Source organism: Oryza glaberrima, chromosome 4, assembly GCF_000147395.1.
Source record: "Oryza glaberrima chromosome 4, OglaRS2, whole genome shotgun sequence".
Taxonomy (NCBI): domain Eukaryota; kingdom Viridiplantae; phylum Streptophyta; class Magnoliopsida; order Poales; family Poaceae; genus Oryza; species Oryza glaberrima.
The window spans coordinates 24713622-24728744 of NC_068329.1; the positions used below are offsets into that span (position 1 = coordinate 24713622).

At 43.6% G+C, this 15123-nt stretch overlaps 3 protein-coding genes across 4 annotated transcripts; 2 read left to right on the plus strand and 1 right to left on the minus strand.

Moving 5' to 3' along the window:
• Positions 1-1942: 1942 nt before the first annotated feature.
• Positions 1943-7421, plus strand: LOC127770163 (uncharacterized). 2 transcript variants are annotated; one of them, XM_052295831.1, is made up of 15 exons: positions 1943-2233; positions 2484-2544; positions 2637-2743; positions 3214-3282; positions 3380-3434; positions 3517-3564; positions 3665-3822; positions 3943-4181; positions 4373-4463; positions 4554-4682; positions 4773-4926; positions 5265-5359; positions 5434-5682; positions 6045-6103; positions 7332-7421. In XM_052295831.1, the coding sequence occupies exons 1-13, from the start codon at positions 2033-2035 to the stop codon at positions 5614-5616; spliced, it is 1590 nt and encodes a 529-aa protein (XP_052151791.1). In that variant the 5' UTR covers positions 1943-2032; the 3' UTR covers positions 5617-5682; positions 6045-6103; positions 7332-7421. The 2 variants fall into 2 exon arrangements, with proteins under 2 accessions (XP_052151791.1, XP_052151792.1); XM_052295832.1 differs by lacking the exon at positions 7332-7421 and having other exon boundaries at positions 6045-6340.
• LOC127770162 (calcium-dependent protein kinase 12) lies at positions 6024-8866 on the minus strand. The gene is made up of 8 exons (XM_052295830.1): positions 7910-8866; positions 7504-7647; positions 7254-7406; positions 7020-7132; positions 6773-6940; positions 6565-6692; positions 6242-6341; positions 6024-6159 (listed from the first exon to the last, which is right to left on the minus strand). The coding sequence occupies exons 1-8, from the start codon at positions 8643-8645 to the stop codon at positions 6100-6102; spliced, it is 1602 nt and encodes a 533-aa protein (XP_052151790.1). The 5' UTR covers positions 8646-8866; the 3' UTR covers positions 6024-6099.
• Positions 8867-12134: 3268 nt separating this feature from the next.
• Positions 12135-13764, plus strand: LOC127770165 (uncharacterized). Its single transcript, XM_052295833.1, has 3 exons — positions 12135-12394; positions 12656-12804; positions 13296-13764. The coding sequence occupies exons 1-3, from the start codon at positions 12263-12265 to the stop codon at positions 13459-13461; spliced, it is 447 nt and encodes a 148-aa protein (XP_052151793.1). The 5' UTR covers positions 12135-12262; the 3' UTR covers positions 13462-13764.
• The last annotated feature ends 1359 nt before the right edge of the window (positions 13765-15123 follow it).

The window sequence follows — 15123 nt, forward strand, 5'->3', positions numbered from 1 at the left end:
CTACAATGTGGAAGAGGATAGATGCATTACCCATTGGTCCTAAAGATAAGGTTGCTGTTGGAAATTATTTGGGACGCCAGGAGAATGAGGGGGTGCGAGGATTTCTTGCTGCTTCTTGTGACACAACTTTGGAGACTTGGGTGTACCAGTTCATATGCGACCGAGATGGTGTGTAGGATAAATGGATCTAGCTGCCAGCATTCGAGTATGTTGCTGACCTTTTGCTAAGTTGCAATAGATGTACTAATCAATTATATTGGAACCTTATGAAATATCTTAGCTCCAAACAAGTAGTTACTTTTGGGAAAGGATTAGACTAGATATGGGCAAACTAATTAGCTTATAATGAAATGATGTGAATATGTCAGGTTCAAGCTAGTAGCTACTTTTGGTTATTAGAACAATTATCACTATACAACAGTGATGCAAAAGGATGGACCTTATGCTGTGTGTTATGAAAATTTCTCCAGTGACTGAGTATTGCTCTTCACCCATGATATTTTAATTTATGTGGTTTGCTATGTACATTTGTGTAGTGTCTGAGTACTGTTATCCACCTGTAATATTTTGATTTTTTTCATTATGCTTTTGGTCTTATTGGTCAAGGGAATATCTATTATTAAAAAATGAGTGTGTTTAACTAGAATATATCTATATCATAATCTGGTTTTTAAAATTAATAGTTTTAATTTAAAAGACACCTGATGAATAGAACATGCAACAATAATATTTTTACACACACATCTTGGGATGGTATTCTCACCATCTAATTGATTGGAGGTAACCATATTCAATTTTGACACCAACCAAACAGCTACCACATACTTTTGCCAAACTTGTGGTATGTTATGTGGTAGTCATCCAAACAATACCCTTAACAAATTTGCCACACTTGTGTTTATCAACCAAACACCTCTATTTTGCCACAAAGTTAGGCATGCCATAATATCGGCAAACGCCTAACCTTAGGCGTGGTAACCTTAGTCACTCAACCAAACAACCCCTCAGTTCACCTCAGCGTGGCGTAGAGTTGACTGCTCTATAGTTTCTGTTGTTGCCAACGGCTGATTATTGAAGAATTAAGAACACCGTCAAGAAATGATTAGCTATAAGCAAGAAAAAATCAGGGGAAATCTTGTAAATAATCTGAAAACATGGACACGAGTAGGGGAATGAATAATTGTGTGATGTCTAGCCGGATTTTTAATGATGTGAAGTTAAGAAAGAAAAAGAAAAAGAAAAAGAAGAAAATAATGCAATGGGTTAATTAACAGATGATCTAATAGATTACATACAGTATATCACTGCATATAATACCATCCATAACACTAAATCATTAATTTTTTACTATTATTACGGATAAATCGTTATATCAGCTACATGTACATTATATTGATATGATGTGGAACGATTATATAAACCGTAACCCATTGAACCATTGTTCAAGTCAACTTATGAAAGAACATGGAGTACAAATAGATTAGAGAATAATGCTATATTTTTATATTGTGGGAAAAAGAACAAATATATTAGAGAACATTGCTACAGAGTATTTGTTAATCGGGTTGTTCACTGCATAACTTAATATTTTCTTCGAGTAAAAATGTTGCTACAGGGTGATATATGATTTAACTTATTCTAGGATAACAATTATGGACAAAAATTATATTTCATTGTCTTAAAAAAATTATGGAGAGAAATTTCAAATGATGTGGTCGTTAACATATGAATCCCATGCGATTTACACATTATATATAAAACTAGAATATTAATTATACAAATCTATCTGAAATAATTATGTTGATTATCTATATGCCACAATTTAGTATTACCGATTACTAATTGCCTTGCATACCAAATTGTCGTTGGAAAGTCGAATTATCTGTTACAAATATATGCATAAACGGAAATATATGTTCACTTTCCGTGGGGCACACAGACGAACACATCGCGGGGGATTAACCAGGCCACTCGTTCGCTCGCTCCCAGGAGCTCCTCCACTCCTCGATTCCCGAATCTTCCCGCCGAAGGAATGTGCTGGTGTGCGCCTATCGCCACCGCGCCCGTCGCCGGCGGCCGGTTCCCTCCGCCCTCTCTCCGCTGCCGCCGTCGTCGAGGGAGATCGGTCCGCGCGGACGCCTCCCCGGAGCCCGTCGTCACGCAGCGGAAGAAGGTCGCCGTCGCCGGGGCCGGCTGGGCGGGCCTCGCCGCCGCGCATCACCTCGTCAAACAGGTCTGCTCTCGCTGCTCCGTGGCGCCGGATTGCTCCTGCTGCATTCGCGTTCTCGATTCGTAGCGGGCACCGCGCTCGTTCGCATTATCCGCTCGTGTGGGCGCACTCGCGGCGGCGGAATTTTCTCCCAAAATTTGTTTGCTTCGCTGTCTATTTTGAAACAGCAGTGAAAAATACGCATCTGCCAGTACGTGGAGCAGAGAAGTTTTGGTGGGTTTTGTTCCTCATCGCTGTACTTTCCATTGATCAGGGATACGAGGTCACGCTTCTGGGGGCCGAGAGCGGCCCAACCGAGGAGGTTGGTCTCAGAGGTAAAATTCTCTTCAGCTTTCAGTTTACAACTGTTAAAACTTGGTGTGTCAGTTCTGATTCAGTAATCCTTGAATCGTGGCGTTGCACATAGGATTTTGGTACCCATACCGTAACATTTTCTCGTTGGTGGATGAGCTCGGGATCTCGCCTTTCACAGGGTGGACTAAAGCTGCATACTACTCTTCACAAGGGCTTGCAGTACCTCTCTCTCTATGTTTTACTTGCGAATTCGTTTTTTCTCCAGCTTTAATGCCCTCAAAATTGTGATGTGCATGGATCACCTAGTTTAATTACAAAACAAATTAGTATTTTTCTCTGTATATTTTAGTTTGGGATGGATCAATGTCTATTTTTTGTAGCTTTCTGATAAGATTGTAAAATCTGAATTACAGAAGGAATAATTTTATTATTCCTTCTACCATGTGCATATTGAATTTAGCCTTATATTTTTGTGGTAGGTTTATTTTGTTGGTTTTCTTTTCTTTCAAAATTCCTCATAACTATTTGGATAACATGCGCAAAATGAGAAGATAACATGCCATGTTGTAACAATCCATCCCCATGTATCATGTTGTTTCACGCCGAACTTTGCTCTGAATTTCAATGATCTGAGGGACGTTATTCTTCCTTTAACTCTGATAGCATTGCATTGTTCTGACCACTTGCAGGTGGAATTTCCCATTTTTCATGACCAGCCCCGATTACCAGCTCCCTTTGGAATGTTAACATATCCAGAAGTATGATTTCTTCCGTCTGGATGTGTTCGCTGCTACCTATCTCTCCAGTCCCAACCAACCCATATTCTCATACTATCCTGAATTTTCTTTGTTACAGTTCCCAAGTCTTCCTTTAATTGATAGGTTGACATCGATTCCTGTCATGGCTGCAGGTATGCGCGTCCATCTGTCCAGGTTCTGTCTTTAAATGCTAATGGCCTCAGTTCTAACCACTTATTTGTTGCTTTGATCTAGTCATTGACTTCGACAACACAGACACTGCTTGGATGAAATATGATGCAAGTGAGGAAATTTAGTACATATTGCACAATTTATAAGAGTTGTTAGCTATAGTTATAGTAGATCATTTCTTCCTCATGTCTTGTTGTCATATTTCCTGCAGTGAGTGCAAGAGATCTGTTTAAGATGTTCGGTTGCTCTCAAAAACTCTACAAGGAAATTTTTCAGCCAGCAATTCAGGCTGCCCTGTTTGCTCCAGGTGAGCAATGCAGTGCAGCTGCAACACTGGGGATGTTGTATTATTATATGCTCTCTCATCAGGTTCTCTGTTCTGTCTTGCTCTTACCTTTTACCCCTTTTCTTTCTTCTTATCTTCATTCAAATTTACGTTGATCAACAAAGCTCTTTCCAATGATTTCTCATAAATTCCCAACTTTACAGGAAAACTCTGATTTTTTGTTGTGCCGTGGGGAAGTGGAAGACATAATTTTCTCTCCTTGGTTGAAATCACTGGAACTGCAAGGCTTAAAATTCTATGGAAACAGAGTGCCAACAAGTTTGGCCATAAATAAGGACACTGCATGTATCTCTGGAATTGTCTGTGGAGAGGAGGTACATGAGGCAGATGCATTTGTCTTGGCTAATGGACTCTCTTCGCTACAATATATCATCAAGAACAGGTATATACAAGTTACAGAGGTAGTCATTGCAAGAATCTTGGGCCTGTTTCACCACTAATTACTCTCAGTAACTTGGAAGCTAAGATTGCTATAGAAATACGTACTGCTTGAGGAACAGCACTTTTCTTCACTTGAAACATGTCTTACTTTCATATATTTGACTGCTTCTCTGACTACTGAATTTCTTCTAGTCCGTTTCTACAGTCTCGGCAAGAATTTGTTAATCTTCTTCATCTGTCCATGATTGATGTGGTCTCTATAAAGTTATGGTTTGATAAGAAGGTAATCGCAAGTCACAAAATATACTTCATTTGCCAAGAAGTAATACACATTGTTCTCACATATTTTGTTTTTGGTGATATGTAATGCCAGATCACAATTCCAAAGGTTGCCAATGTTTGTTCTGGTTTTGATGATCCATCTGGGTGGACATTCTTTGACCTTACTTCAATATATGATGATTATGCTGACAAATCAACAACAATTGTGGAGGCTGAATTTGTATGTTTCAACTTTAAATCAACTACCCCATAACAAATTAAAGCACTTCCTTCCAGGAGGTATCTTACTGTTATCAATCTCTTGTTGCAGTACAATGCTAGCCATTTGCTGCCACTGAATGATGAGCAGATCGTTTCTGAGGCTTCATCACACCTTATCAAATGCATACAGGATTTTGAGGAGGCTACCGTGATCCAACAATTGGTCAGAAGATGTCCTAAATCTACAATGCACTTCCTTCCAGGTAAACTCAAACTTTAACCTTATTGCAGTACAAGTGCCTACAGGAACATTGCTCTTGGTGCTCTTTCTTCGTGGGAACAACCCGTGATGACAAGACTTACACCCGTGCTAGCTCGTTAAACTGCATCATGCTTGATAAAAATAATCGAGCATTGGTTGTAAAATGATTATGTGATAGGGTTCCATAATCAGAACATACACTCGTGATCTCTTTCAGTGCACAGTTGTACACTAGCATCTTTAGTATTTATAAAATAACGCTCTAATTTACCTTACACTGTCTTTCTTGTTTCTTCGAAATACCTACTGTGTATGCCATAAAAAATACATTACATGCAGGTTCTTACAAGTACACAGTGCGAGGATCAACTACCTTACCAAATTTGTTTATTGCTGGTGATTGGATAGTGAACCGACATGGGTCCTTTTCAAAGGTGACCGAGTAATATGTCACACAATGCTTTGGAGTCATTACAAATTTATTCATGAATTTAGAACTTTTATGTAGGAAAAAGCATATGTGACTGGACTCGAAGCTGCTAATAGGGTGGTGGACTATTTTGGTGATGGCGACTTTGCGAAAATAATTGCAGTTGAAGAAGATGAGCCTCATATAGAGACAGCACGGAATCTCAATAGAAGAGCCAACGAATTAAAGACTCAGATTCCTTTCTCGGAGTTCTTTCTCTAATCACATAACTGGGAGCTTTTCAGTATGACCAAGAGATTTATCCTCTACAACTCATTCAGAAAAAAGGTCAAGCCAGTTCTCACTTCTCTTTTTCCCCTTATAGGTCAAACCATTTTTTTCGTACATAAAAAAAAAAGGTCAAGCCAGCTTTTAGTATGACCACGAGATTTATATTTCTTTTACTGTTGTGCATATTGACCTGACAGACCTTAGTCATTGACGCTTCAACTAAATTAAGTTAGCAATAATTAAAAAAGTAGAAAAGAAGGTATATCCAGTCTTCTAGAGTTGCGATAGGTAAATTTCTGGATTCTATATATGTTTTTATTTGCATACTGGTTATCAACAAATACACATACTAGCTCAAACCACAACAGCCAAAGCAACTGCTTTTGGGGTTAACTTTTTTGCGTTTGATCTGCTTGCAGCATATACTCGAACATGTCTATACAAATTTGTTCACAAAGAGACCAGAGAGTTTCCTCAGGTTTGTATTCCTTTCCTCATCATTTCCACAAACTCTTCATAGTCAATTCTCCCGTCCTGTGAATTCGATAGAGGAAATAATTAAATCCATGGGAATGGCCCTAATTAGTGAAAATAAAATACTTTAGGTATGCTTTACCTTGTCTTTGTCAACTTCATCCAGTACTTGTTTAATGTTTGCTTCATCACCCATTCCGTACTCTGCCATGGCTTGTTCCAGTTCATCTCTTGTTATGTACCTGGAGTTGTTTTTCATGGTCTCTTGTTAATATATACTGATTTTTTAACAAACGAGTTTATAGCAAGAAAAATATGATGCAAGGAAAGCATGTGTTAGACATCGTTATACAATGAACATGATTGTTGCGCAGAACAAGTTCCAGTGTTGGTCAATTTAGAGCTCTTTATTCATGGTGCTGAACAAGACAAAGGGTGTGCATTGGTTAACAAAATGTATTTTACCCGCTGTTATCTTTGTCAAAATGTTGAAATGCACGAAGTAAATCCTCCTCCTTTTCCAGTTTATGCTTATTTATCATAGCTGTGAGGAACTCCGAGTAATCAATGCTGCCACTCTTATCTACGTCAACCTGTACCACAGTATCACTAGTAAAATCCTTTTGTAAACTAAACCTGCAGCGAAGAGTGTAGCAAAAGCAAATGATCTTACTGCTTCCATAAGCTTCTGAACCTCGGCTTCACTAATCCTTGATCCTAGCTTTGTCAGACCAACCTTCAGTTCTTCAACCGTGATTGTGCCACTTCTGTCTGTATCCATGTTATTGAACATCTGTTTCAAGCCCTTGATTTCCTCTGGTGATAGGTTCTCTGCAATTACCTTGAGATGAAAGGAGGCAGCGTGTCAATTTGATTTTAGCCAAAGCATAGTAATTATCCCTGTTAAGGAGGATTCTCACCTTAAGAGCTAATTGCTTTAACTTGTTCATTGCCTTGAATTGCTTCATTCTTGATAGGACTGCGCTATCGATAGGTCTGTCAGATGCACCGCCTTCTTTGAGCCATCGATGTTCTGCAGCATGGAGACATCCATTTAAAGAGTTGGCTACACTATATGTATATATACAATTGCAGATAAATTTTACATTCATAACCGCAGATTAGAATAGCGAAACACAATTCAGGTGTGCTACCTAAGGCCTGCGATGCAGTAATCCTCTTCTGGGGATCTCTATGTAACATTTGTCTGATAAGATCCTTTGCACTTTCAGATATCGAAGGCCACGGGCTGGTACTGAAATCAACTTGGTTGACCAGTATAGCATCGAATATGCCTTTCTCTGTCTCTGCTCAGATATGCAAATTTGACAATTATCTCCACGATATACTTGATAAAATGTAGCAAATTTAGCCAAAGAGTAAATATGTACTATGGATATTTACCTGCCCAGAATGGGGGTGTCCCGCATAGAAGGATATACAATATCACCCCAGCGCTCCAGATGTCGGCTTCTTTCCCATAATTTCGTTGTAACACTTCTGGCGCCACATAGTAAGCACTTCCGACAATGTCCTTGTACACTTTACCTGCATTTGTTGTTTTGTTGTTGGGGAAATTTTACCTTAGCTTGTACATATCTTGTTATGGCGAGCTAAGGTACGTGCATTATCTCTCGCAAGATCTTTCAACATGCATGATCGATGCATTACTGCATCTGCTTTGATATTGTACGTTTCTACTCTTTAGACCCGTGCATTTCTAACAGCCAAATTAACTCATGGTGTTGATAAAGGGGGAAAAAAGAGAGAAAGAGGTTGTGTAGCTTATGTGTGATCGCGCGCCCCTGACCTTCTTCGATGAAGACGGAGAGTCCAAAGTCGATGGCCTTGAGCGGCGCGTCGTCGTCGGCGCTGGCGAGCAGGAAGTTCTCCGGCTTGAGGTCGCGGTGTATGACCCCCATGAAGTGGCAGACGTGCACGACGGTGAGGATGTCCCGGCACACGGCGGCGGCCTGCCGCTCGGAGTAGCTCCCCTTGGCCGTGATGCGGTCGAACAGCTCGCCGCCGGAGCAGAACTCCATGACGAGGTGCACGTGGTCGTTGTCCTCGTACGCGCCCCTGAACTCCGCGATGTTGGGCTGCCCGCTGAGGTGCTGCAGGATGGTGATCTCCCGGCGCACGTCGTCCACGTCGGTGCGCCGCACCAGCTTCCGCTTCGACACCGACTTGCACGCGTACCGGTTCCCCGTCGCGCGCTCCGTGCACAGGTACGTCGTCCCGAACTGCCCGCTCCCCAGCTTCCGGTCCAGCTGGTACAGCGACCGCACGCTCACCATCGGCCTCTGCAGCACGGGGCCCATCTCCCCGCCGCCGCCGGACGCCCTCCGGGACAGCGCCCCCGCCGCCGAAGACGAGCCCGTCGGCGGCCGGTGCGGCGGGGCCCCGTGCCTCGGGAAGCTCGGCCGCCGCCACGTCCCCGGCTCATCGCCGCCACGCGCCTTGCTGCGCTCCGCGGTCGACGCCGGCCGCCGCATCGTGCCCGACGTGATGGGTATCTCGTACGTCTTGGTGAAGCAGTTGCCCATTGCAAAGCCTCCTCCTTTCCTTTCCTTCTCCTGGGGTGGCGCCGAGACGAAGCGAGGGTGGAATGGTGAGTTGGGTTTGGGAGAACGAGGAGCCGAGGTTTTGAAGGGTTTCTCTTTCTCTGCGCGGGCGGTGGGCGGCGGGAGCGGAGCTGCTTGACGTGATGCCCTACCCCTTCGTTTCGCTGTTTGCTTTTGGTCCCGGCTTTGAGCTTTATGCCTTGTTTGGTTATCTCCGGAGGGAAAGGAAGATTCAAAGAAAGCCTCGGGATCACGCTATCTCACCTTATGCAGGCAGTACAATATACTTGCGGCGGTGCGACAGCCGATTTTATTCGGCTTTGGAGGTGTAGAAACACATAGCACTACGTGCTTTTATTGATCTAGCAATAGCCATTTTACTTGAGGGATATGCTGTACTAGCTTTCGGTAACATCGTCAGAATCAGGCGCAGGCAGCACTAACAAAGTACGCCCCTTTTCAGAACGGAATCAACAGTGGGCCGGAGTAATGTGACGAGCCAAGCCGGCCCAGAAGATATTCCGGCTTACAAAACTCAGAGCGGAATCAACTATGGGCTGGAGGTAATGACCTGGTAAGTCTATCTTGACTCCCTCCCGTCGTGCTCATGATTTGAATCGTCTCCATCAACCACAAAACCGGGTATATACCGTCTCCCATCTTCAAAAACGGTGTAAATCGACTTCTTCGATGGTTTAGGAAGTGGTTTCTGTTGATGTGGTAGGTTGACCGCAGTTGACTCACTATGTTCTAGACGCTGCCGAGCGGCTGAACCTTGCATGGTATGGAGGGATACCTCGAGGAGGCCCTGGCATGCCTTGATGGTCGCGACACCGGGGTCATGGCCACCTGTGGCATGGCCGGCGTCCTCGCCATGTCCCTGTGGCCCGATGAACATGCCATTGGCCTCGGGTTGGTCTGCGAGTCGCTGCTGATGGACGAGGCCGTGTGCACGGGGCTCGCCATCGTCAATGAGCTCAAGGAGGCCAACTTGCTATTGTTTGGCAGCACCGCGGGCGAGGTGAAGTTGCACAACATCGTGAGGGGCATGGTGTTGTGCATCACCCACGACCATAGCAAGACCTGGCATGGAGCAAAATCCAGTGAGCAAACACGACGCTCGAGCTCGGTCCCAGTTGTGGCGGTTATTCCCCACGACCGCAACCTAAATGGACAATGGTGATGTGCTCCACAAACCGCATAATCCTCACTAGACTCGGCGAGGCAGTGGGCCAGAGGACAAGCTCAAGATTGACGAGGTGGTGGAGCAAAAGAGACTGAAAGGGGAAGGTGCAATGGTTGTTGCGACGATAGTGACACCAATGGTGGAGAGGGGACGGCGTGAGTGGTAGTGGCCCGTTCTCAGGGCCTCCTCCACTGCCACTGGCTAAGTCTCAGAGAAGACTTTGCCGCGTCCGCTATGTGTTGTGCGTGAGGTGGTGGCTGGAGACGATGCCGCGATTATCATATTTCCCTTCTTCCGCCTCATCACTCTTTCGTCGGCCGCAAAGGGGTGATGCCCGATGGGACATCTCTTTGTCCCCTCGTCGAGCTCATCATCGTCTTGCCAGGGGCCCTTGCGCCGAGCACGCTCCGCCGTAGCCGCCATGGCTCTTCCTCCCATCCTCTTGCACGATGCTCCCCACCTACACTCGCCTTTCGCCACCCGAGAATGTCACCGAAAGCCTGCTTGGCTGTCGTGTAGTTGGTCTACCCAAGCGGGCACGGGCAAGCCAACAGTGAAGATAGCCAGATGCTTTCTCTGTAACGAGCTCGAGCCAAAACCACGGAATCCCCTTCTTCCGTTATCATCACCTTCCTCATCGCCAAGATGCCACCGGATCAAGACGGGCGTTGTCTCCACCACAAGGGGGAGAGAGAAGAGGGGATGACACATGGGTCCCACTACAAGTTTTTAATTTTTCTTTTGAGAGACCTGCTGACTTAGCGAACTGCTTTTCAAACCATAAAAAATATTAATTTGTACCGAATTTCGAAGATGGGTGAGGTGTTATACCCAATTTTACAGTTGAGAGAGATGATTCTATTAGAAGCAAGAGATGAGGATGGCAATATATCAAGATATCAAGGTGGGGGCCTTCTTGAAGGCCGAAATCCGGCTCACTCAAAAAGACGTTTTATTAACATGGTGGCATGTGCTTTCACGGCTTCTGGCCTCAGCAAGCGGTGACGCGCGCTCTGGCAATCGCTAACACCCGGAGCCGCCTCGCCCGCCGGCCGCCGGTGGCGCCCCGCGTCGATCGGCTAGGGGCGAGGGGCTCAGCTGATGTCTACGCTACGCGAGAGAGCGGGCGGATGCCACCTCTTCCACTACTAATCTCTTCCAGCGGCGCGTGGCCTGAGCAGGGAGAGTAGCAGACGCAGCAGCGCCAACCTGCCCCGTGACGGGCACCGCGCACCATTTCGGACCGATATGCCGTGACGGGACGCCGCATTGCGCTTCTGATAAAGCATCCGGAGAGTCAAACTCGATTCGGAAGTTCAGTGTACTTCGTCGCCCACACGGCTGGGTTGGGGGCATGAATCCGAAGTGAGATCATTTCCATGGGAAAAGAGGCCAAAAAGATAAACTAAGGAAATAGTCCATTCACGTGTTTCTCTCCAATATACGTCATAAAACCTTTTTTTCTTCTCTTTACGGATATCAATATACAAAAGTTCCTTTGAAGGCTAGCATATGTGTGGTGTTTGCAGTCCAAGGTAAGAAAGTACAGTAATAAGTATCCTTGGTGACCGACCGGTACAGTTCTTCAGTTATCAATTCTTCTCAGATTAAACAGCTGTGGTTGTATATAACATGTAAACTGGTTTTCAGAATTGCAGCACTAGAGTGGTGTGAAGGCCTGAATGGGTTCATCATGATTCTTGATGCAAACTCAGTCTAGGTCTTTCTTTGTCCTTAATTAATATATATTTGTGAAGACCTAACTTCGAGTCCAGAAAACAAAAGGAGCTTTTCGTTGTTTCTTTTGAAGCCTAGTAACAAAAACGAAGGAACACTGTGTTAAACCAAAACTAAAAAGGAAGAATATGTGAACCTTTTGTATGCCGGTAAGGCCGTATGGAATTTCAACTGCACTCGTTTTCAAATTAATAGATGTGGTTGACTAAGTAGAAAAAAGAAATACTAGTATGCTGATGCAAGCTAGTGTGATCCAGGGGTTCGTTTTGTTTCTTGACACACGCTTGAGTCTTATTCTTTATTACCCCAAAGCACCTTCCTAATCCTACCTATTACTTTGGTTAACTTTAGAAGACACTGACTCTACCAACTAACATGTAAGCAAACACTAGTTGCATAACCGTTGGTTGAGAAGAGTAGACGAGAAGGGACCCAGTCTAGTAGTATTCCTCTAGAAGATTAGGTTGCTGTAGCCATGACTGTGAGTTGTGACTAGGTTTTTTCAGTGGGCAAGGCAACACCCTACACATGAAGCCTTGAAGAGTTGAAGGTGTATATATATCAGATGACCCTGTTGAGCCTGAACTTACAATTTAGAAAGAACAAGGAAGACAGCAGGTGACACCTTTGCGGACACACCAAAACTGCCGGCCATAGCCCATATTCCCACAAGAAGATGGCGATCCCGGTTTACAGCATCACAAGGGCAGAGATCGAGGAGTTCTGGAGGAGAAAGGAGATGGAAGAAGAGGAGCAGCGCCTCACCGCCGAGAAGGAAGCTGCAAGAATCAAAGCCAAGACACTTATGGTCAGTTCTTCTTCTTATTGATCAATCGTAATTTGTTGTATTACCAATCACTATCTCGTCCTCTGATCTCCTTTACCAGCTCAAGTTCAGTATGGTTCTTAGTAAAAAAAAAGAGTTCAGTATGGTATTTAGCATAGCAGATAAATCGACGCATGTAAGGCAATAAAAACCTGCGATGCAGATACAGGCCAAATTATCCTACCATGAATTTGGAGTTCAAAAATACTGTGACTTGTGGTGCCTGAATTGTTTGAAAAGCAGATTGAAGATTATGCGATCTTCGAGCAAATGATAAGGGAGATTCTTGAGGAGGGTATCAAAGGTGACAGCGCAAGGGCGGAGAGAGACATCACCACGAACGGCGCCGCTGCCACCAAGAGCACTGAGGGAAGGATTGGCATCAAAGATTGGTAACCGTTCTTTCTGCAAATTTCCTAGAGTTATGCTATCCGTTCTTTCTGCAAATTTCCTGAAGTTGATATAGCAGAGTGCGTCCCTTTCTAAATAGTGCGTTTCCACATCCTCTTTGGAAGTTGGATAATGGTCCAATGTGGAAAACAATCTGTATCCCACTTTCCATCCATTTCCACGGTTGGATTTCCTGTTACAATTCTATAGTGGAATTTATAGTCAAGAAGAATTATATGGATGTGAGAATTAAGAACCTAACAAGCTCAACTTGTAGTTAGTCAAAATAAGAAGCAACGCGTTAAGATTTTTTTGTAACAGTTCTAAGGATCAAGACGGCTATTTTCGTGTGCATGTGCAATCGCTTAAAATTCTGGTGCAATTACGACCTTAGCATCCTATCAGAAGTAATCTTAATTACTTAGTCTTCAAAAAAGAATTAATTAAATAGCTGTGGATATGACTGACCACCATCTTGCCTCCCTGGGTGCAGGTGGAGAAAAAGCACTTATGCTTATCTGAATGAACCAGCAATGACATCCACGGATGAGAACGGCAGAAGGAAGCACGCTATCAAATACATCCCACAGGAGAGATGCATGAACTTCTTCTCATCGATTCCAAGTCAACATAATACTACTACTTTTGCAATCTTCTAAATGGGCAAGCCAATGATAAGCTGAGGCATATTGGCAAATTAGAAAATATGCAAGTGGTATATGCATCAGCAATGCTATGGGTGGAATAAACTACATTGTTTTAAGTGTATAAGTATGTCCAAACTGAACGGTACTTTAAAGTTAATCATTTTGTAACCTTGTTGCCTTGCGTGGTATAGAAAGCAGGCCATTTTAACTTATTATTCATTGTAAAAAAAACAATTTTAGTTGGTGCTTGCAATGATATATCAGAAGCTATTGCCAACACTTCTGTGATGGTATCACGAATGTTATTCGGCATTATACTGTTCAGCACACGTAACAATCTTCTTGCATATACACTCTTATCTGTTTGAATTGATTAACCTTGCAACATCTTATGTATACATCAGTTGTGCACTATATCTTCAAATGTACAAAATATGGCCTTCTTGAACATTGTTTTTATTTTTTAAAAAAGGCTAGTTCCTCTTAGAGTAAGTTTAATAGTATAGCCCACTACTAGCTCCAAATCATCTATAGCCAATTCATACAATAGTTGCTTACTATACTATTAATACTTGGTCCCACCTATCATTGATACATTACGACTTGGAGTCCGTACTGCAGCTGGCTACAGATCTGTAGCCCGCTGCTCTTCTCTCTCTTCCTTTTATCTCTTTAAAATATGTTTATAGTTGGCATATAGCCTGCTATTGTACATGCTCTTAGGTATTACTCTATCTTTTTTCCCCTTCCTGTACTTGCTTGAAGTGTCCAGAGGCAACCAAGTTCTGTGAATACGAGGGATCAAACAAACAAGAAACAGGTAAAAGAAAACAAGTGTAAGAAAACGACCTTACAACTAAAAACTGATGTTACATATCTTTGTCCTCACTTTTGCTAAGATAAAGAAACAGTTCTACCTGGAAACTATCCAAGGGATAAAAAACAAGTTATCTACACAAGAGTCATCGCTAGCATACAACAAAAAGAGTGTCGCCTTTGTTATTTTGCAGCGTACTCGGATGCTGACATGTTGTTGGCTAAGAAAGTGCATAGATAACTTCATTAGTTCCACTAAATTAGATTACCTTGGTGGATGCTTGAGCAGGTAGGTAGATAGCAGCAATCAAAGGTGTCTGCTCTGCTCTCCTCTGCTTGGCAGAATTTCATTCTGAATTTTCGCTCTGAAGTTAGCAGTGACCAAAGCGGAGTAGAGGGAGCTCCACTTCATTTTTTTTAACAGATCAATATTACAATTTGACCAAACTGAACCTGTTTGCCCAAATTGGCCTGTTGCCCGAGCGTTTCTCTCGAGGAATAAGTTCACTTTGGGTCCCTCTATTTGTCGCCCAGTCCGATTTTCATCCCTTGACCGCAAAACCGGATGCGACCCGTCCTCCAACTTACGAAAACCGGGCAAATGAGGTCCCTCGGCGGTTTTGATAGCGGTTTTGGCTGACATGGCGCCTACGTGGCTAATTTGACTCAGTCTTCATCTGACGTGGCGCTTACGTGGCAATTCGATCCGGAAAAATAATAAAGCCCATGGGACCCACATGTCATTTTCACACATAAAATAATAAAAAAAATAGTGGGACCCATGTGGGCCCCACATGTCATACTCACCCCCCCTCATCTTCTTCCTCCCTCTCCCCTCTCTCCAGCCTCCAGGCGCCA